Genomic DNA, 24,075 nt, shown 5'->3' with positions numbered 1-24,075 from the left:
CGACTACCCAGCAATGCATACTTGTTCTACTTGCTGTCCAGCATTGCCTTTACACCAAGGTTCCAGTGACAGGATGCTGTTTCCATGTGAAAGCCTTAATAGTCCTGTGGCAGCATGTGCTGGTATCATTCTGGCAATAGGGTGGTATTATTCTGGCTATAGGGTGGTATTATTCTGGCTATAGGGTGGTATTATTCTGGCTATAGGGTGGTATTATTCTGGCTATAGGGTGGTATTATTCTGGCTATAGGGAGGTATTATTCTGGCTATACAGTGATATTATTCTGGCTATTGGGTGGTATTATTCTGGCTATAGGGTGGTATTATTGGGCGGGGATGTAGCTCAGTTGGTAGCGCGCTGGATTTGTATTCAGTTGGCCGCTGTCAGCGTGAGTTCGATCCCAGGTTCGGCGGAAATTTATTTCAGAGTCAACTTTGTGTGCAGACTCTCTTCGGTGTCCGAACCCTCCCCCCGTGTACACTACATTGGGTGTGCACGTTAAAGATCCCACGATTGACAAAAGGGTCTTTCCTGGCAAAATTGCTTAGGCACAGTTAATAATTGTCTACCTATACCCGTGTGACTTGGAATAATAGGCCGTGAAAGGTAAATATGCGCCGAAATGGCTGCAATCTACTGGCCGTATAAAATTTCATCTCACACGGCATCACTGCAGAGCGCCTAGAACTGTACCCACGGAATATGCGCGATATAAGCGTCATTGATTGATTGATTGATTGATTATTCTGGCTATTGGGTGGTATTATTCTGGCAATAGGGTGGTATTATTCTGGCTATAGGGTGGTATTAGTCTGGCTATATGGCGGTATTATTCTGGCTATTGGGTGGTATTATTCTGGCTAGCAGAGAACATAATATGTGCAAAATACGGATAGAAGTGAAATCATGCTGCGCTTACCTTCCACTTGTAGATCCTTCTGCACCGTATCTGTTTTGGATGTAGTCTCCAGGCTGGTTTGTGCAGTGCAGAGGTACGTGCCTTCGTTTAAGCAGTTTGCCTGTCAATATTGAAACGCAAGAACTTGATTTGCTATTTGAACATGGTAAGTTTCGAGCAACTTACACAATAAACAGCTGTATGAAAACGTCTTTGCTTGAAATCATTTTGCAATCGCAAACTTGTCCAACCTTGCCCGTGTTCGTTCTGTCAGTGTTGATTTTGCTTTTTGTTGTCCTTTGTTTTTGTTACCTGATGAAGCTTTTATAAGCGAACATTTGTATTATTGTGCTGTCCTTGTATCAATGAGTACAGAATTCTTTTGTTTTTCAACTTAATTTGTGTGAGCCGGAGGGGGTTCCTGGCCTGGATAGGCCCCATCAGCCACCCTTTGGATCGTCAAACTGGACATCCAAGCGTGGCATGAGTCTGCGGTCATCTTGGTGAACGAAGGATGAACAACAATTTTTGTCTCAGTAAATCATGCCCTCTCAATTGTCCGGCACTTCTAGATCTGTGTCATAAGCATAGCAAGATAATTAAAACTCTGAAAGAAATATTACAACTCGAATAAAAACAAATGTGTTGATCAAATTGTGTGGTAGACATGAACACAACAATCGGTATGTATGTCGTTATGTTATTGACTCACGCTAAACATAACCAAACTGTTGCGATTGAGAATTTTCATCGGGCGGGGATATAGCTCAGTTGGTAGCGCGCTGGATTTGTATTCAGTTGGCCGCTGTCAGCGTGAGTTCGATCCCAGGTTCGGCGGAAATGTATTTCAGAGTCAACTTTGTGTGCAGACTCTCTTCGCTGTCCGAACTCCCCCCCCCCCCCCCCCCCCGTGTACACTACATTGGGTGTGCACGTTAAAGATCCCACGATTGACAAAAGGGTCTTTACTGGCAAAATTGCTTAGGCACAGTTAATAATTGTCTACCTATACCCGAGTGACTTGGAATAATATGCCGTGAAAGGTAAATATGCGCCGAAATGGCTGCAATTACTGGCCGTATAAAATTTCATCTCACATGCATCACTGCAGAGCGCCTAGAACTGTACCCACGGAATATGCGCGATATAAGCCTCATTGATTGATTGATTGATTTGCGTGAATATGTCCTTGGACACCAAGACCTACCTCGAGGAAAGTGTAGGTGATAAGTCGCTTGAGTATCCCTCCACTGACACTGGTGTATTTGACCTTGGCAACATCCTTGACCTGCTGGTCATCGTCGGACAGCGCCAGTTGAACCGGACTGTCTGAAGAGTTGTCCCTCTTGGGGCGAAAGGTGAGAATGAGTGCGGACAGTGCGTTCTGACTGGGAGCCCCCCCACACATCACCTGGAGTGTCACACTGGCCGCGCTGCTCATGGTCACTGTCTCTGGGTCCAAGGCCAGGCTGGCTTTTGACACTGCCACACGAGTAGGTTGTTATATTACACCTAGACACAACCGCACGGGTAGGTTGTTAAATTACACCTTGACACTGCCACACGAGTATGTTGTTAAATTACACCTAGACACTGTCACACGAGTAGGTTGTTAAATTACACCTAGACACTGCCACACGAGTAGGTTGTTATATTACATCCATACACTGCCACACGAGTAGGTTGTTATATTACACCCAGACACTGTCACACGAGTAGGTTGTTATATTACACCCATACACTGCCACACGAGTAGGTTGTTATATTACACCCATACACTGCCACACGAGTAGGTTGTTATATTACACCTAGACACTGTCACACGAGTAGGTTGTTATATTACACCTAGACACTGCCACACGAGTAGGTTGTTATATTACGCCCATACACTGTCACACGAGTAGGTTGTTATATTACACCTAGACACTGCCACACGAGTAGGTTGTTATATTACACCTAGACACGGTCACACGAGTAGGTTGTTAAATTACACCTAGACACTGCCACACGAGTAGGTTGTTATATTACACCCATACACTGCCACACGAGTAGGTTGTTATATTACACCCAGACACTGTCACACGAGTAGGTTGTTATATTACACCCATACACTGCCACACGAGTAGGTTGTTATATTACACCCATACTCTGCCACACGAGTAGGTTGTTATATTACACCTAGACACTGCCACACGAGTAGGTTGTTATATTACACCTAGACACTGCCACACGAGTAGGTTGTTATATTACACCCATACACTGCCACACGAGTAGGTTGTTATATTACACCTAGACACTGCCACACGAGTAGGTTGTTATATTACACCCAGACACTGTCACACGAGTAGGTTGTTATATTACACCTAGACACTGTCACACGAGTAGGTTGTTATATTACACCTAGACACTGCCACACGAGTATGTTGTTATATTACACCTAGTCCCTGCCACACGAGTAGGTTGTTATATTACACCTAGACACTGCCACACGAGTATGTTGTTATATTACACCTAGACACTGCCACACGAGTAGGTTGTTATATTACACCTAGACAGTGCCACTCGAGTAGGTTGTTATATTACACCTAGACACTGCCACACGAGTAGGTTGTTATATTACACCTAGACACTGCCACACGAGTAGGTTGTTATATTACACCTATACACTGCCACACGAGTAGGTTGTTATATTACACCTAGACACTGTCACACGAGTAGATTGTTATATTACACCTAGACACTGCCACACGAGTAGGTTGTTATATTACACCTAGACACTGCCACATGAGTAGGTTGTTATATTACACCTGGACACTGCCACACGAGTAGGTTGTTATATTACACCCAGACACTGTCACACGAGTAGGTTGTTATATTACACCTAGACACTGCCACACGAGTAGGTTGTTATATTACACCTATACACTGCCACACGAGTAGGTTGTTATATTACACCTAGACACTGTCACACGAGTAGGTTGTTATATTACACCTAGACACTGTCACACGAGTAGGTTGTTATATTACACCTAGACACTGCCACACGAGTAGGTTGTTATATTACACCTAGACACTGCCACACGAGTAGGTTGTTATATTACACCCATACCCTGCCACACGAGTATGTTGTTATATTACACCTAGACACTGTCACACGAGTAGGTTGTTATATTGCACCTAGACACTGCCACACGAGTAGGTTGTTATATTACACCTATACACTGCCACACGAGTTGGTTGTTATATTACACCTAGACACTGTCACACGAGTAGGTTGTTATATTGCACCTAGACACTGCCACACGAGTAGGTTGTTATATTACACCTATACACTGCCACTCGAGTAGGTTGTTATATTACACCCATACCCTGCCACACGAGTATGTTGTTATATTACACCTAGACACTGCCACACGAGTTGGTTGTTATATTACACCTAGACACTGCCACACGAGTAGGTTGTTATATTACACCTAGACACTGCCACACGAGTAGATTGTTATATTACACCTAGACACTGCCATACGAGTAGGTTGTTATATTACACCTAGACACTGCCACACGAGTAGGTTGTTATATTACACCTAGACACTGCCACACGAGTAGGTTGTTATATTACACCTAGACACTGCCACACGAGTAGGTTGTTATATTACACATAGACACTGCCACTCGAGTAAGTTGTTATATTACACCTAGACACTGCCACACGAGTAGGTTGTTATATTACACCTAGACACTGCCACACGAGTAGGTTGTTATATTACACCCATACACTGCCACACGAGTAGGTTGTTATATTACACATAGACACTGCCACTCGAGTAGGTTGTTATATTACACCTAGACACTGTCACACGAGTAGGTTGTTATATTACACCTAGACACTGCCACACGAGTAGGTTGTTATATTACACCTAGACACTGCCACACGAGTAGGTTGTTATATTACACCTAGACACGGTCACACGAGTAGGTTGTTATATTACACCTAGACACTGTCACACGAGTAGGTTGTTATATTACACCTAGACACTGTCACACGAGTTAGTTGTTATATTATACCTAGACACTGCCACACGAGTTGGTTGTTATATTACACCTAGACACTGCGACACAAGTAGGTTGTTCATGGATCAATTGCGTGTTGTTCTTGAGTGCAATGTTTGTGGGGAATGTTTTGCTCATGGTGTCTGAACAAAACGTCTGTGTGATTTGTTTTTCAGCACAAATGAATAGCAAATCAAACACTGATTGTGCGATCCAAGTTTACATATATATATGTATCACGCTTTTCAAACGTGAATAAGAGCTCCAAAGCTGTATAGAGTCTAAAATAAAAAGTACCTTGATAATAAACGTGTTCCTAATAACAGCCAAAGCTACAGTTGAATGTTGAAAATACAATAAAAGCATTCACTGTCATTTATGTCATCAAAACTCAGATCAGTCAAACATAAGTTTAGCCTGGATGAAACTAGCAGGTCAGTCTGGATTCAATGCCACAGTAAACGTATACAGTCAAAGCTGCCACCACTGACATGCAAACTGAGCCTAACCTGGGCTAAGCTTGGAGTCAATGTTGACGGTAAACTCGGCATCCTTAGTGTCGTTGTTGTAGGCTGTGCTGTCGTGCAGCAGGAAGCAGCGGTAGGTCCGGTCTTTGTCCTGTGGGGTCAGAACCAGCTTCAACCTCCGTGTCTCAGTAATATTGTCACAACTGCCCGGGGTTGCCGTGGCAACTTTCTCGACATCAGGACTGGACACTGCCGTCCATTCGCTGGAGCCAGAATCCTTTAGTTCCCATTGGATATCAATCTAGGCAGAAAAGGAAGCTAAGCTAGACTTATTTACGTCTGATGACAACTAGCAGACAATCATCAATACATTAGACAAATATGTTGTGTGATAATGATGCAAAGCAGGGAGAGAGAGACAGGGGACGAGAGACAGGCAGAAGAACAAATATAGAGACTGAACTGTGGCGAAGAGCGAGAAGGTGAGAAAGCCATGGGAGAGAGAGGACAAACGGAGAGTAGAGGGGGGGGGGGGGGGGGGGCTGAAAGAGAGAGAGAGAGAACTCAGAACTCAGAGCTCAGAACTTTATTACCAAATGATGAAGGTTTTAGGCTTAGCCTAATCTTCCAACATGTCTCGTGAACAGAGAATAATTGTAAACGTAAGCAAATGACTGCACACACACACACACACACACACACACACACACACACACACACACACACACACACACACACACACACACACACACACACACACACCACACACACACACAGAGAGAGAGAGAGAGAGAGAGAGAGAGAGAGAGAGAGAGAGAGAGAGAGAGAGAGAGAGAGAGAGAGAGAGAGACAGAGAGAGAGACAGAGACAGAGAGAGAGATTAACAGTGTTTTCTGCGTAGCAATAGGGTCCAATGTTTAGACGAGACAAATATGATGCCGACAAGTGGAAGACGAGTCGCATTAAACTTGTTTGAGTCTAAATATCGGACTCTGTTGCAACGCTGAAAACACAATAAGAGTTTATATTGCTATACTGACATAATATTCTGTGTTGGAAACATGTTTTTGTCAGCAACAACTACCGGAATGGTCCATGTTGCCTATTGCAGACGACGGCTTCGTGCGGATATCCCTTTGCGCATGTATCCACGGAAATCACCGAACATTGAAAACAAGAAGGGCAAAGCCCATACGACTCACATGCTTGACCTTGACCTTTACATGACCTTGACCGTCAGGGTCAAGGTCAAATAACTAATCCTAGCAATGACATTATACACTAAGAACTGCTTTACACATTTTTCCTACCAAAATACATGTGACCTTGACCCAAGGGCAAGGTCATCAAAGGTCATGCAACACAAAGCTGTTAATTCAAGACATAGGAAGTACAGTGGTGCTTATTGGCTCTTTCTACCATGAGATATGGTCACTTTTAGTGGTTCACTACCTTATTTTGGTCACATTTCATAAGGGTCAAAGTGACCTTGACCTTGATCATATCTGACCAAATGTGTCTCATGATGAAAGCATAACATGTGCCCCACATAATTTTTAAGTTTGAAACAGTTATCTTCCATAGTTCAGGGTCAAGGTCACTTCAAAATATGTATACAATCCAACTTTGAAGAGCTCCTGTAACCTTGACCTTGAAGCAAGGTAAACCAAACTGGTATCAAAAGATGGGGCTTACTTTGCCCTATATATCATATATAGGTGAGGTATTGAATCTCAAAAACTTCAGAGAAAATGTGAAAAATGTGAAAAATAGCTGTTTTTTAGACAACATTTATGGCCCCTGCGACCTTGACCTTGAAGCAAGGTCAAGATGCTATGTATGTTTTTTGGGGCCTTGTCATCAAACAACATCTTGCCAAATTTGGTACTGATAGACTGAATAGTGTCCAAGAAATATCCAACGTTAAAGTTTTCCGGACGGACGGACGACTCGGGTGAGTACATAGACTCACTTTTGCTTCGCATGTGAGTCAAAAACCGGACATGTATCACGGAGAAGACACGAGATTACCGGATGTTTGGCATTACGTCAATATGCCAGGTTTCATATGACGTCACGTATCATTCTTGCTTACGTTCTGGTATCGTTCTAAAGTCTGACTTCTATCGGGGATAGGCATTCGCGTGGTGAAGACTGCGGTAAATTTGTGAATGATAAGAGAATAGGCTAGTCTCAGAAGAAAGTCAACGACTAAATGTTTCAGACCCGTAACTTCATGTCAACTTTGCATACAATGGACGTTGCATAGTGAAAAGAGAAATTGATGATTGTGTGCTAAACATGGAAAAGACCGTCTGCTAGAATGCAGCTACTGGGACTTTGCAAGGTTTGTTAAACGGAATGTATTTCATGTACGGAAAGAAAGAAAAAAAAGCTAATTGCACCGTCTGTCGACCAGCCACAGAAACAAACCTGGCCAGGTATGCGTGTACGTCATACACAACTCCCGAGTTCCCCCACGTGTCTATCAGAATAGCAATATAGGATCATATAGAGGTGGAGAGAGAGAGAGAGAGAGAGAGAGAGAGAGAGAGAGAGAGAGAGAGAGAGAGAGAGAGAGAGAGAGAGAGACAGAGACAGAGACACAGAGACAGAGAGAGACACAGAGAGAGGGAAGATCATTGAGAGGTGAACAGAGAGATTAAGAGAGAAAGAAACATAAGTTTGAACAGAGATTGAAAGAAAGAGAAAAGATGAGATAGAGAGAGACAGACAACTAGAGAAAAACAGGACAGCCAATGACCTGAGTAGTTGCTGTGACGGTTCCAACAATGCCAGAGCACGTCAGATAAAGCACGTGTCCCACTCTGAGGTCTGACACAAGACCCTCTGGTGTCAGTGTGAACTTTCCGTTAGTCACTGAAAACCGCACACAGTTCTAGTTAAGATGTAAGAAAATGTGCTTCTATGTTTGGCAGGCTCTGTTTTCTCTGTTTGCAGCAGCCCATCTGTACCTTCGTGCGCCTGTCCATTTGTCTGTCTCTGTCTGTCTGTCTGTCTGTCTGTCTGTCTGTCTGTCTGTCTGTGTCTGTCTCACTCTCTCATTATATTTAGTCAAGTTTTGACTAAATATTTTAACATCGAGGGGGAATCGAAACGAGGGTCGTGGTGTATGTGCGTGTGTCTGTCTGTCTGTCTGTCTGTCTGTGTGTGTGTGTAGAGCGATTCAGACTAAACTACTGGACCGATCTTTATGAAATTTGACATGAGAGTTCCTGGGTATGAAATCCCCGAACGTTTTTTTCATTTTTTTGATAAATGTCTTTGATGACGTCATATCCGGCTTTTCGTGAAAGTTGAGGCGGCACTGTCACGCCCTCATTTTTCAACCAAATTGGTTGAAATTTTGGTCAAGTAATCTTCGACGAAGCCCGGACTTCGGTATTGCATTTCAGTGTGGTGGCTTAAAAATTAATTAATGACTTTGGTCATTAAAAATCTGAAAATTGTAAAAAAAAATAAAAATTTATAAAACGATCCAAATTTACGTTTATCTTATTCTCCATCATTTGCTGATTCCAAAAACATATAAATATGTTATATTTGAATTAAAATCAAGCTCTGAAAATTAAATATATAAAAATTATTATCAAAATTTTTTTTTCGAAATCAATTTAAAAACACTTTCATCTTATTCCTTGTCGGTTCCTGATTCCAAAAACATATAGATATGATATGTTTGGATTAAAACACGCTCAGAAAGTTAAAACGAAGAGAGGTACAGAAAAGCGTGATATCCTTCTCAGCGCAACGAATACCCCGCTCTTCTTGTCAATTCCACGTGCACTGCCTTTGCCGCGGGCGGTGGAGTGACGATGCTACGAGTATACGGTCTTGCTGCGTTGCGTTGCGTTCAGTTTCATTCTGTGAGTTCGACAGCTACTTGACTAAATATTGTATTTTCGCCTTACGCGACTTGTTTTGCTTTTCTCTTTAATCATATTTATTTTCCACCATGTTTGTGAATGGGTCATTGACTTACACAATACAAACAGTGCCAGTGGCTCTCTCTATCTCTCTCTCTCTCTTTCTCTCTCTCTCTCTCTCTCTCTCTCTCTCTCTCTCTCTCTCTCTCTCTCTCTCTCTCTCTCTCTCTCTCTCTCTCTCTATGTCACAAAGATGTGAGTAGCATATTTGTGAGGTGAAACCACGTCGTGTTTTTAACCTCCCTAAATGTTGTAGAGGCGATGCGTAGCTGACCGGACTGGCGTTATTCACGTGTTTTGTGTGTTCCACGCAAAACTGGCTTTAGCTTGAGATGAGCTGTGTTTTGAGACATGTAGCTGGTCTGGGGTAAATAACGACACAGCGTTTGAGATTTTCAACCGGGAAGGTTGTCGACGCGTGTCAGACTTGTTCTGGGAACAAGTACTCTTTCAAGAGACGGGTCTCTTAAGGTAAATGATTTACTATGTTGTATTTTATTGACGTTGGAATACATAGCTGGAGTGTAAAGGTTAGTGTATACAAAGTGCATTAAATCTTAGTGTGAAGCGTTAAGAGAATTCTTGATGTAATTGTATCACGGTTTTTCATGGGGAATTTCTTGAACATAATTGCTACGCATTTATGTTATGTTTAACACTATTGTGACTAGCACTGCCACGGCGTTAACGTCCTGCCTGCCCAAGCTTGCCACCAAGAAACTCCCCAAAAATCAGTAACTGTAAAGAAATCTGTCTAGCAAGCTTGAATTAAGTCCAATCACCACCAAATTTTGTGTACTAATTCAAAAATGGATGCCCAGTTCAGTCGTGCTATTTATAAGTTTGTCACGCGATTTGTTTTAGCAAAGGGGGGTGAAAGGGGGGTGAAAGGGGGATAATTTGTGTTTTTTAACGTTTTTTTGTGTGTGTTTTATTTTCCACTGCTTTTTTTAAAAGTTATTTTTTAGCAGAAAGTATTATAAATAATGTTATAACCAAACAAGGTGTAAAACCTATGAATTAGCTGAAATATTGTTAACATTGTACACAGAAATAAGGAGACAGTACAAAGAAAAAAACAAGCAAATCACGCATTCACTCACAGCATCCTGACTCAAATGAAACAAAACTGTAACACTCACCAAATGATGTCTAGGTAATCCATATTGAATATAAGTCACATTTTCACAACAAAGTACCAACTGTACACCTATGAACAATTCCAAAAGGATTTGAAGGCTCCAGCCATCCATTGTTATCAGTGCTGCCGTGCTGCCACGCCCCCATAGCTCCTGCACGATTCCGAGATACATGTTCGTCTAGCAGTATCACCCCCTACCACGTGTAGTTGCCGACTCGTACTAGCAACAACGGGACTGTTTCTTCCTCAATATCACTGCTATTATCGCTTTCTTGAGGCTAAAACGACACGATGTATCATGATCTACAGGATCCTCAAGATCCAACATCCGGAGAATCTCCTCCCGTGACAAGGCTCGCCTTCGATTCATTTTTTTTGTTCGAAAACACCACGCAAATCTGCACTAATTTGATCAAGCCGGAAGAGAAAACCACGTGTATCAAGGGAAACAACTCAATTTACTGCAAGCTTCAAAAACCGGGAAGCAATCACGAGTCGTGTACCTTGTATGTCTAATACTAAAATAGTCACTTCCCGTCCGTGGGCGTTGCAGCGCTATTACTAATATAGTCACCTCCCGTCGCGAAAGTGTTAAGACGATCATGCTTTGTATGGGGAGTGTTATTCATAGATTAAGTATTAGTTTGGATATTGAATGTGGACGGAATGTGAACGTGGAATGAACGAGAATGTATGAGTGGTACATGAACGTTTGGAAGAAGAGATGGTTTTAGAGAATGTTGTATTAAGACTTGGTTAAATTCTTTTGGAGTTTCCATGAGGGATTTCCATGGCGGGTAAGGGAGGGTCCTTACACGGGAGAAGCGCGGGACGATGGTGGGAGCAAGGGACCACATCGGCGCAGATGACTAGACGAGTGGAGTCTTCATCGATACCGGTCGTAGCTGACGACGGTTGTTTCCGCTAAGGGCGGAAGGGTTTCTCGGGGAGAAACATGAAAGGTGTGTGTTGGCATCTTCAGTGGAAGGTGTGTGTTGGCATCTTCAGTGAAAGGTGTGTGTTGGCATCTTCAGTGAAAGGTGTGTGTTGGCATCTTCAGTGAAAGGTGTGTGTTGGCATCTTCAGTGAAAGGTGTGTGTTGGCATCTGTGTGTGTTGGCATCTGAATTCATTATTCTACGAGGATTCAGCGAGACAAGGAAGTGAACTGGCGACATGCAGTGAGCCGTGATTCGAACTCGTGAGTGTCTGTCGGTACCTTCTTGTGTGCGTTAATCTATATTTGAGAAAGTATTGTTATAATATGTATTTACATGCATTGAGTGAAAGCTGGAAGATTGTGCGAACTGTGTGTCGAAAAGTTGTTTCGTATTGATGTATTTGAAGTGAAGAAGTATGTTGTTTTTTTGGTTGAGGAAATAATGAGCCTGCATCCTCCCAAATTCTGTTTTTGAAGTGTTTGGTGTGAAAAGGGTAGAGACAGTGCAATAGGGCAGAACACGTACATTTAATTCACATGCAAACCACTTCGTGACACTCTATCCCTCTCTCTCCCCCTATCTCTCTCTCTCCCTTTCTCTCTCTCCCCTCTCTCTCTCTATCCCTCTCTCTTTCCCCTCGCTCTCTCTCTCTCTATCCCTCTCTCTTTCCCCCCCCTTTCTCTCTCTCTCTCTCTCTCTCTCTTTCCCCCCCCCCCTTTCTCTCTCTCTCTCACTCTCTCTCTCTCTCTCTCTCTCTCTCTCTCTCTCTCTCTCTCTCTCTCTCTCTCTCTCTCTCTCTCTCTCTCTCCATTGAGAATTGAAAGGGTGGCAATGCCATCATCAATTTTGGGCGACCATATTTTGCAAACATTGCTAACGACAATCAGAACAACTTTCTGACGAATTGCACTTATTGGTAAGTCCTTGGTCGCCCCGTAACGCTATTCCAAAGTGTTGTTTTGCACTAAAACATCATGGATTGGTCCTGTACTGTGTGGGTCACGCAAGAGGAAAACACATCACGAGGCACAGACATTCAGGGGCGGATCAGTTGCTTTGTAAGGGGGGGTGCACTTTGAATTGAAAGTGAATGTGATGGGCGCGAAGCGCCCGAATTTGCTAGGGGGGTCCAGGGGCATGCCCCCCCCCCCCCCGGAAAAAAATGTTGGCTCAAAGAAGAAAAATGGTGCCATCTGGTGCCATTTGAACTTATAAATGGTCATAGAATCAGCTTTCCATTTTTTTTTTTTTTTTTTTTTTGCTGGAGGGGGGGTGCACGTGCACCCTGTGCACCCCCCCCCCCCCCTCGTCCGCCCCTGACATTAATGATGAAAAGTACATACACTCAAATGCAATGCTGACTAACGGCAACATTTAACTTTCGTTGTTCATACAATCTCTATTCCTCTCTAAAATGCATACAGTCTTCAGACCCAAACAAAAGTGTATGTGTAGAAAAACTACTACAGCTTCAGAGCTCAAGCGCTTTTTACTTCGAAGAAAACAAACATGATCTGCATATCTGCCTATCTTTTTTGAACTGGTCTCCCTCTACACTCCCTCTCGCACCCTTCGTTCTTCTGATGATGCTCGACTTCTCCGTCAAGGTCGCTTTAAACGCAAGGCTCATGGCTTCCGCACGTTTTCGTACTATGGACCTCAGTTATGGAATTCACTCCCCTTTCAATTACGTCACTCTCCATCCATTTCATCTTTTAAGTCCAATTTGAAAACTCACTTGTTCCAACAACACTACGGATAGTTCCTTAGTATAGAGTCTGGGGATGTGAGATGTGCATGATGTGTTGTTCGAATCTGACAGTGATTGTATGATTTTTGTATACATGTGTGGAGAAAAGCGACTACATGAATAATTTTTTTTGTTTTTTCTCCATATGCAATTTTCTTCTTAAAGTTTATAGAGTGAGGAAGAAGAGAAAGTGTAGAGAGCAGAATATATTATCTAGGTTAGTATCGAAACGGTGTGGAATTAAGATTCACACTCTAAAATCATATTTGTTCTTTCCCCTAGTAAATTGTTCGGAGATAGGTATGATCTAGTACTTTTCTATTGTTCTCTTGCGGTAGAATTAATTGGTTAATTGGTTTTGACACGATGGCGCCGGCTTGGCTGACGGGATATGAACCCTAGGTCACTAACTCGCTACGGCGTAGTTTTGAGCACGTGGACCGCCTGCGAAAGCATTGTTTTTCGACATCCAATTCTCACTTCCCCCCCCCCCCCTCCAACCCTCCTTTCCAGCTTGATTCTTTACTTCCATGTTGAATAATACTTGGTACACACAGACGAACACACACACACACACACACACTCTCTCTCTCTCTTTTTCTCTCTCTCTCTCTCTTTCTCTCTCTCTTTCTCTCTCTCTCTCTTTCTCTCTCTCTTTCTCTCTCTCTCTCTTTCTCTCTCTCTCTCTCTCTCTCTCTCTCTCTCTCTCTCTCTCTCTCTCTCGTCTTTTATGTAGCTTTTACATGTATATCATTCTTTCTTTTACCCATGTATTCAATATAAACATGTAGTCTGTATTCAGTTGTTTAGTAGAATGTAGATTTTATGTTTATCATCTACATATGAGAAGCCTGTTGAATATACACTGTGTTTGACTGTGGTTAACTTGTAACTGCATACATTTTTGGTGTGACATGACTATTTTGCGAGATAATAGTCAGAGGTTTTGCACTTTGTTCACAGTGTTGATAACCAATGAGTGTTTGGTATCAAATGATGCGTCGTGGAATTTCCATTTTATTGATGTATTTCTTTATAGCGTTTTTGATGTAGTTTTCTTTGTACAGGAGTTTTTGTGTATGTTTGAGGGGTTTTAACTGTAGCTTCTATGGAAGCTGATAGCAGCCTCGAAACTCTCCCCCCTCCCTCCCCATTTTGTTAGGTGATCCCAGTGCGACGTTTTCATTGGTTCCTTAGCTGTGACGTCATGGACAGTCATGGAAGGTATATAAGCTGTTAGTTTTCAAGGTTCGGGGGAGTCTTGGCAACCAACCTGGCTTAAGTGTCTAAATGGTATACCGGACTTCCCACTTAGAGTTACAGCATTGCTTCTGTGCCTGTGGAAAAGGTTGTGGGAGGCAACCTTAGTACCGAACGGTTGTGGGAGGTTCCCAACCTAGTACAAAGTATTTGTTGTTATCTCTAAAACTGTCCTCCGGAGTTTTGGCAACCAACCTGGCTTAAGTGTCTAAATGGTATACCGGACTCCGCCCTGTGGACTGAACTGACAGGGTTAAAAACAAACGTTCCGCAGTCCCAGGTTACCACACGGCGAGTAAAGTGGCGTCGCTTTGCTCTTTTACTTTATTTTTACTCAGGCCCCGAATCTCTGCCCAAATTTTCAGCCATTTTAGGACATAGGATATTGCTTTCAGTAGCGTATTTTGCTAAAGGTACCTACGGGTCATGCCCAAATTTTCAGCCATTTTTGGACTTAGAATATTTTTGTAAGGAGTAGGAAAATTACAGGAATAGAGTGAACCAATATACAGATATATTTTCTGAAAAGAACCAACGCCTTGTATTGAGTTGTTTTTATGATTTGTTGTGATTCAATACAATTTTGAACTTTACCTGCCTCTTCTTGAGTTTATATTCTGTGTGTCTGTTTGTTCTGTCGTGTGATTGCCATCCTGACAAATGACCTTCAAACACGTATAACATCTAAGACACAGACACAGACAGTTAGAGTTAATGTGAAGCTAAGACCGCTCGGCTTTACAAATGGTGTCAGAAGTGGGGTAAAGATTGGTTCATTGTAGGTTTTGGTAGCTTTTCATTTATTTTTACTTAGAAAGAGAAGATCCCTTCCCATCCCTTTGTTTTTATTTTATTTTTCTCAGTCACTTAGCCAGTGACTGTTTATTTTTCTGGACTGCTGCGAAGCAAGATGTCAGACCTTGGTTCACAAGAAGACCTGCGGGCGTCAGGCGGTACTGACGACAAGGGTCGTCGCCTACCTCCGTTGGACAGCGGGATCGAACTGACTGGCAGGGCTGTACCACAACAGACGTTTGCCTCGGCGAAGGATGACCGTCACAGCAGGGCGTTCGACCAGACTCGCAGAGACGAGGAGATCGCTTGGGGCAGCAGAACGGGACTCCTCGCCGATGACTGGGTGGAGGCCGAGACGCTTCTCGCCGGAGCTACTGGGCAAGGATCGCCGATGAGAGAACAGGGTGGCCAACTCCCTGGTTACCCATTCTCTCGACGAGGGGACAGCTCGTCGCATCACTTCGCTTTACCGACGGGACAACTGGACAGACTACACATCTCATCGACGGATGGAGAGGATCGTCCCTCTCATCGTCTCCTTTCGCCAATACGGGCGCGGGGAAGCGAGCTCCTTGACTATGATTCTCCTCAACGCCAGGGGGAGTCACTTCATCGTTTCGCTTCGCCCACAGGACGGGAGACTAGGAGCACAGGCCCTGATCGCCCTCACAAAGACGTTTCTTCACGTCATTGGGCTTCGCCGACACGTCATTACATCGATCGACCAACGAGGGATTGGGGTGGCCAGAATCTTGGCTACCCACATCATCTGCGGGAGACAGCTCCGGTGGAGCGAGGCACCAACAGAAAACCACCTAACTTCGACGGAAAGTCAAGCTTCGGGGACTTCCGGGTCCAATTTGAGATCGTGGCAAAAATGAACGGTTGGTCGCAAGGAAGATGTGCGATGGAGATGGCTGCATCTCTCAGGGACCAAGCCGTTTCCGTGTTGACGCTACTTGACCCTGACATGAGGGGAGACTACAGAGCTCTGGTCGACGCACTTGAATCAAGATTTGAACCACGTCATCAGACAGAGATGCATAGAGCGTCGCTCCGCAACAGAACCCGCAAAAGAGGCGAGTCCTTGTCGGCGTTAGCCCTGGACCTGAAGGGGATGACCAGGAGAGCTTACCCCACTGCCAGAGGCGAGCTCTGGGAACAGTTGACTGTGACAAGCTTTCTGGATAGCTTGGCCGACGGCGACATGGAGTGGGCCGTTCTTCAAGGAAGGCCGACTACGGTAGAAGAGGCGGTCACTCTGGCGACTCAGTTTGAGTCATTCAAGAAAGCTCGGTCCAGACGGCGAGCAAAAGACGAACCAGAGCTCTATCTTGTACAAGAGAAGACAAACGCCAAGGATAATACTACGAAAGACAAAGACAACAGACGCAAATGCTATTTCTGTAACAGCCCTCTGCACCTGATCGAGAATTGTGCCGAACGGATCGAAGGACTGAGGAGAACACAACCGCAGGCACAGGGACGTAACCGGAAGTCGGGAAACGAGCAGTAGTCGACACCGGAGGTCACGTGTCGGCTGGAGAAGAAGAAGAAGACGAACGACCTGACACTGAAACATTCGACCAAAAGGAGAAGGGCGGACCATACGTAGCAGTAGAAATAGGACAAGACAAGTTAATTGCATTAATAGATACAGGGGCCTCGATATCCATCATGCATCCTGACGTCTATGAACGGCTACCAGAGAACAACAAGCCAAGTCTTCAACTGTATCCTCGACGCCAGGAAGAAAAACATCGAACTAGCAATCGATACGACGGATGACGAGTGGGACCAATATCGTGATGCAGTCTGCAAAATCCAAGCAGCCGAAGACGTAATGGTGCCGGCGGGGACAGAAATGATCGTGGAGGGCGATTGTAAGACAGACCCGAGCGACGAACCTTTGATTCTAGAGGCCGACAGAGGCCTGGCTTTTCGCCAGGGACTGCTGATTGCCAGGTCGCTGGTGCCATGGGGAGAACGCGTTCCAATCCGCGTTGCCAACCTTTCTCACGAAGACCAGCTGCTGAGGAAGGGCACGACGCTTGGGGTGTGCGAGACGGCCCTGAACGTGATGGAACCGAGCAAAAACGGCAGCCCTGTACCTGCATATTTGCGGAGTGTATCCGTCCAGCCTCCCTCGAGTGACGTTACAGATCTGTCGCCAGCACTACAAACGTTATTCAAAGACAGCACGGGGGAGATAAATGCGGAGCAAGAAGCGAAACTACTGCGGTTTTTGCAGGACAACACGAAAGCCTTCGTTGAGAATAAAGAAGATTTAGGGAGGACAGGCCTTGTTAGACACCGGATCTTCACGGGCGAGGCTGCACCAATCAAACAGGCACCCCGTCGATTCCCGCGGGCCAAGAAAGCTGCCGCAGAAGAAGAGATCAAGAGAATGCTGAGACTGGGAGTCATCGAACCGTCTTGCAGCCCTTGGGCATCACCTGTGGTCCTGGTTGGAAAGAAGGACGGTTCCCTGCGGTTTTGCATAGATTACAGACGTCTCAACGCAGTCACGAGAAAAGACTCTTTTCCGCTGCCGCGGATCGACGATACCCTGGACGCTCTTGAAGGTTCCTGTTGGTTCTCTACTCTCGATCTGGCAAGCGGCTACTGGCAGGTGGAGATGGATCCGGAGAACTCAGAGAAGACGGCCTTCGTCACCCATGGAGGGCTTTGGCAGTTCACCGTGCTTCCCATGGGTTTGTCGAATTCTGGAGCCACATTCCAGCGGTTAATGGAAATGGTTTTCAAGGGCTTGGACCAAGTAGCTGTGCTCATCTACTTAGACGATCTGATAGTCCATGCTCGAGACTTCCAAGGTCACTTGGACAACCTGCAGAAGGTCCTCAACCGACTACAAGACGTTGGGCTAAAGCTGTCGCCGAAAAAATGTCGTCTCTTCAGGAAGGAGGTCGAATTTTTGGGGCATGTTGTCTCCAACGAAGGCGTGAAGACGGATCTGAAAAAAACAGAAGCCGTACAGAATTGGCCGACTCCTAAGACGGTGACAGACGTCAGAAGCTTCCTGGGGCTTTGCAGCTATTACCGAAGATTCGTCCGCGGTTTTGCTGACATCGCGAGGCCTCTTCATCGACTGACAGAAAAGAAAGCTACTTTCCAGTGGACAGAAGAGTGTCAAACGGCGAAAGACACTCTGGTACAAGCTTTAACTACAGCTCCGATCCTGGCATACCCGAAAGAAGAAGGGCCTTTTGTCATCGACACAGACGCGTCGGGCGCAGCGATCGGCGCTGTCCTATCACAGGTCCAAGACGGCGAAGAAAAAGTGATCTTGTTCTATAGCCGAGGGCTATCGGCACAGGAAAAGAATTACTGCGTAACAAGACGGGAGCTGTTGGCGGTGGTGGACTCAGTAAAACACTGTCACCATTTTCTGTACGGGGCGCATTTCAAAGTTAGGACAGATCATGGCGCTTTGAGATGGCTGTTGTCGTTCAAGAACCCAGAGGGACAGCTTGCCCGATGGCTAGAGCTGCTGGGCACCTATGACTTCAACATTGAACACAGACCAGGCAAGAAGCACACCAACGCAGATGCCCTGTCTCGACGCCCGTGTCACCAGGAAGACTGCAACCATTGCGAGAGAAAGGAAAAGCAGGAAGAACAGACGGCATTTCTGCGGGCAGTGCATGACGTCAGACAACCTTCAGGCAACAGAAAAGGGGCACGTGACCAACAGCGGGAGAAGCCTGCAGACCGAAATGATTGCTGGCTACAGACCGTGACGGAGGCTGAGCTCTGCGGAATGCAGGATGAAGACGAAGTTATGAAAACGGTCAAAACCTGGAAGACGGCCGGCCGACGACCACCATGGGCCGCTGTGAAGAACCAGGCGGCCGAGATGCGCATCTACTGGACGCAGTGGGCGCGGCTCGACATAAAAGACGGGTTGCTGGTACGATGGCTGCCGTCAGCGTCACATCCAGTTCGTCAGTATCAAGTGTTAGCGCCACACGAAATCAGACGCAAGGTCTTCGATCAGCTTCATCATACCAGACTGGGAGGACATCAGGGAATCAAGAGGACAGCTGCCCTCGTTCAGCATCGCTTCTGGTGGCCACAACAAAAAAACGACATTGAAAGGTGGTGCCAAGTTTGCGAACAATGCCAGTTTCGAAAGCAAAGAAGTGGACCAGCCAGAACCCCTCTTCAACAAGACATTGCAGCTGAACCTTTTGGTCGCATTGCCATGGACATCCTCAGCTTCCCAACGACTACGGAGAACGGTAACACATGTGTGCTGGTGGTCAGTGATTACTTCACCAAGTGGAGTCAAGCTTATGCTCTGGCCGACCACCAGGCCTACACGGTAGCCGATGTCTTGGTTACGCGATTCTTCTTGATATTCGGCAGCATACCTAGAGTCATCCACACCGACCAGGGGCCCGAATTCCAATCAGAACTGTTTCTGCGATTGTGCGACCTGCTGGAGGCGAAGAAAACGAGGACGTCACCATATCGCCCACAGTCTGACGGTCAGGTTGAAAGACTCAACCGTACGCTGATAGATATGCTGTCAAAGTTTTGCGATGATCACAAGGAAGACTGGGACCATCACTTGCCTTACATTCTTTGCTCTTACAACTCCACGAGGCACGACAGTACAGGCTGCAGCCCGAACCTGCTGATGATGGGTCGTGAGATCACCCTGCCTATCGACCTCATGTACGGGACAGAGCCAGCCACTCCAACTCATCTTTGTCCTGTTGAGTATGTCGAATGGGTGAGACAAACGACGGCGGCCAGCTTCGACTTTGCCCGAGAACATCTTAAAAAAGCGGCAGAGAGGCAGAAAAGGAACTATGACAAAGGCGCAAGGGAGAGACTTTTTGAGAGAGGTCAATGGGTGCTCAGATTTTATCCCCCAAATCTGAACAAAAACAAACTGAACTCAAGATATGTCGGTCCCTACCTGGTGCTGGGCAAGACAAGTGAGGTCAACTATGAGATTCAGTCAAGCAAGGACGCCACATCTCTCGTCGTGCATGTTGACCACTTGAAGCCGTTCTACACAGAGAACCCGCCCATAAGCTGGATCTGCAATGATGTGGAGAATCAAAAGGGGACCCAGACAGAGCCTGATGTGGGGATGGATCAGGAAATGACGAGTGTCGAGACAGACAACAGTCACAGAGAGATGCAGATGACAACAGGGGCGACAACGAAGCTACGGCGAACCAGCAGGACTCGTCGTCCGCCTGATAGACTGAGATTTGACCATTAGAGGAGATTGAGGGGTTCACGATGAGTCAGCAGCGTCCGGCCGGAGCTGATGAAACATTTGGTTTTTTTCTTGTTGCAACAACTTACTACAGAAGAGTCATATACACTCTGCCATGGGTGTAGTCCTACAACCTGCGGGGAATTGGATTGGGAACCGTCTTGACCTGGTGTCGCATTAGGTGGCACTGGCGGGTATGGTACAGAAGACCTACCAGAGGGCAGGCAAGGCAAGCATAACCGAAAGAGCGGTTTGAGCGGCGTGTGCTGGACCTATGCGGCCACATAGGTCGGGTGGGCTGATCAACTGGAGAGCTAAGTGCATCCAGCAGCGAGGGAGCCTGAGAGATGGACTTCTCGGAAGGGGACTTAGATTACAACGAGGGGTCCCGAAGACACGCATCGGTCACCAATCCATGAACTTATTGCAGAAACCGAGAAGGTTGTCAAAGAGAAGAACACAGAACCACAAATCTCTTCGAAAATCATTATCAGAATCTACGGTGGCAGTCAACGACACCACTACCTTCGTCCCGGTGAAGACACTGCGGTCGACCTGGGATGCCAGCTGCGTCTCGGCGTTAAACGGTGCTCCAGCTGGGGGTCGTCCGAGGGCGGATGTTTCACCGAGGTCGACGCCTTGGCAGTGACAGAAGAGACGGAGGTAGCTGTCTGGCGCCGCGAGGACGCGCCAGCCGATGTTGATGTCGTTGCTGTGACGGAGGTAGCTGTCTGGCGCCGCGAGGACGCGCCAGCCGATGTCGACGCCGATGCTGTGACGAGATGACGTCAGAGTGACGTAACATCATCGTCGTCAGCGCCGCATCCGTGATGTCGCCGCACCTCCAACAACGATGACGTCAACGATCGAAGGTTTTATTATTTTAAGCGCCAAAGACGTTGCTTTAATCGATTTCAAGAGTCAATAGATTGTTTTCAAAAGAAGGAGAAAGACAGATGTTAGAGGAGTTACCGCGTTGTGTGTGTGCGATTCAAAGACTGCTACGATGGAGACGGACAACAGATGCGGTGTTCATGTAAGAGTTTACGACTGGTAAGAGTATACATTTTGTCTTTTTATTTTGTTAAAGGTTTCTCGTACTTGCTGAAATGGCGAACATGAATACGTTTGAGAAAACTGGTTTTGTTGGTTGTTATTTCTTTTGAATGTTGTTAGGAATTTTGTTTACACATGTTTTTGATTTCAATGCTGAGTAACCATGGCGAAGTAAATCGGTGTGTGGTTGGTTTTTTTTTAAATGGAACAGAAGACTAGAGTGGAAAGTCTAACGTTCTTTTATAACAGTTTTTTTTGTTTTCGTTGTTTTTACTGTAACCTGTAAAATACATTACTTGTTTCGCGAAGAAACAAATTATTTCGACGGTTTTTTTTAACTTCCCTCCTTTTGGTGTTGGCGTAAGAAGCAATAATCGCATTATTTTAATATTTTTGTGTAACAATATATTTTTTCTTTTTCTGTTTGCAATTTATTATGATAATAGAACTGAGAAGCTGAGAGAGGTGTTTTTTTATTTGGTTTGGGCTAAATTCATTTTTATTTTGAGTTGGAATCCAATAAGAACTAACAGAGTTTGTTGGTTCGGCGTTACTAATGGTGTTTCTAACGCAAATCTTATTCTTCCGCTCGGGTTTTTTTTACATTTGGTGTCAGAAACAAAAGAAAGAGAGGCATTGGTGTTTCACTGGTTTTCTGTAAATATGAGTTTTGCTTTGTGTAAAAGGATGAGTACTTATAGTGTTTGATGTATACTTAGCAGCAGGACTATATTTTTGCTTTTGCTTTGAGAAGTTTCAATACCCTCGGTCGTTTTCAGTTTGAGGGCAAACTGTTTTTGTGGAGGGGGGCATTGTGGAGAAAAGCGACTACATGAATATTTTTTTTGTTTTTTCTCCATATGCAGTTTTCTTCTTAAAGTTTATAGAGTGAGGAAGAAGAGAAAGTGTAGAGAGCAGAATATATTATCTAGGTTAGTATCGAAACGGTGTGGAATTAAGATTCACACTCTAAAATCATATTTGTTCTTTCCCCTAGTAAATTGTTCGGAGATAGGTATGATCTAGTACTTTTCTATTGTTCTCTTGCGGTAGAATTAATTGGTTAATTGGTTTTGACACGATGGCGCCGGCTTGGCTGACGGGATATGAACCCTAGGTCACTAACTCGCTACGGCGTAGTTTTGAGCACGTGGACCGCCCGCGAAAGCATTGTTTTTCGACATCCAATTCTCACTTCCCCCCCCCCCCCCCCTCCAACCCTCCTTTCCAGCTTGATTCTTTACTTCCATGTTGAATAATACTTGGTACACACAGACGAACACACACACACACACACACTCTCTCTCTCTCTTTTTCTCTCTCTCTCTCTCTTTCTCTCTCTCTTTCTCTCTCTCTCTCTTTCTCTCTCTCTTTCTCTCTCTCTCTGTCTCTCTCTCTCTCTCTCTCTCTCTCTCTCTCTCTCTCTCTCTCTCTCTCTCGTCTTTTATGTAGCTTTTACATGTATATCATTCTTTCTTTTACCCATGTATTCAATATAAACATGTAGTCTGTATTCAGTTGTTTAGTAGAATGTAGATTTTATGTTTATCATCTACATATGAGAAGCCTGTTGAATATACACTGTGTTTGACTGTGGTTAACTTGTAACTGCATACATTTTTGGTGTGACATGACTATTTTGCGAGATAATAGTCAGAGGTTTTGCACTTTGTTCACAGTGTTGATAACCAATGAGTGTTTGGTATCAAATGATGCGTCGTGGAATTTCCATTTTATTGATGTATTTCTTTATAGCGTTTTTGATGTAGTTTTCTTTGTACAGGAGTTTTTGTGTATGTTTGAGGGGTTTTAACTGTAGCTTCTATGGAAGCTGATAGCAGCCTCGAAACTCTCCCCCCTCCCTCCCCATTTTGTTAGGTGATCCCAGTGCGACGTTTTCATTGGTTCCTTAGCTGTGACGTCATGGACAGTCATGGAAGGTATATAAGCTGTTAGTTTTCAAGGTTCGGGGGAGTCTTGGCAACCAACCTGGCTTAAGTGTCTAAATGGTATACCGGACTTCCCACTTAGAGTTACAGCATTGCTTCTGTGCCTGTGGAAAAGGTTGTGGGAGGCAACCTTAGTACCGAACGGTTGTGGGAGGTTCCCAACCTAGTACAAAGTATTTGTTGTTATCTCTGAAACTGTCCTCCGGAGTCTTGGCAACCAACCTGGCTTAAGTGTCTAAATGGTATACCGGACTCCGCCCTGTGGACTGAACTGACAGGGTTAAAAACAAACGTTCCGCAGTCCCAGGTTACCACACGGCGAGTAAAGTGGCGTCGCTTTGCTCTTTTACTTTATTTTTACTCAGGCCCCGAACCCCTGCCCAAATTTTCAGCCATTTTAGGACATAGGATATTGCTTTCAGTAGCGTATTTTGCTAAAGGTACCTACGGGTCATGCCCAAATTTTCAGCCATTTTTGGACTTAGAATATTTTTGTAAGGAGTAGGAAAATTACAGGAATAGAGTGAACCAATATACAGATATATTTTCTGAAAAGAACCAACG

At 45.0% G+C, this 24,075-nt stretch overlaps 1 protein-coding gene across 1 annotated transcript in view; it reads right to left on the bottom strand.

Moving 5' to 3' along the window:
- The window catches only part of LOC138958216 (mucin-3A-like), a 77,485-nt gene that overhangs the window by 19,327 nt on the left and 34,083 nt on the right, over window positions 1-24,075 (bottom strand). Inside the window, exons 10-13 of the mRNA XM_070329319.1 lie at window positions 8,181-8,296; window positions 5,459-5,717; window positions 2,107-2,381; window positions 921-1,020 (exon numbers count right to left, since the gene is read on the bottom strand). Of these exons, the coding sequence (XP_070185420.1) occupies window positions 921-1,020; window positions 2,107-2,381; window positions 5,459-5,717; window positions 8,181-8,296 (750 nt within the window). The remainder of the gene's footprint in view (window positions 1-920; window positions 1,021-2,106; window positions 2,382-5,458; window positions 5,718-8,180; window positions 8,297-24,075) is intronic.

Source organism: Littorina saxatilis, linkage group LG1, assembly GCF_037325665.1.
Source record: "Littorina saxatilis isolate snail1 linkage group LG1, US_GU_Lsax_2.0, whole genome shotgun sequence".
NCBI classification, from domain to species: Eukaryota; Metazoa; Mollusca; class Gastropoda; order Littorinimorpha; family Littorinidae; genus Littorina; species Littorina saxatilis.
This window is presented reverse-complemented; position numbering and strand designations above follow the sequence as displayed.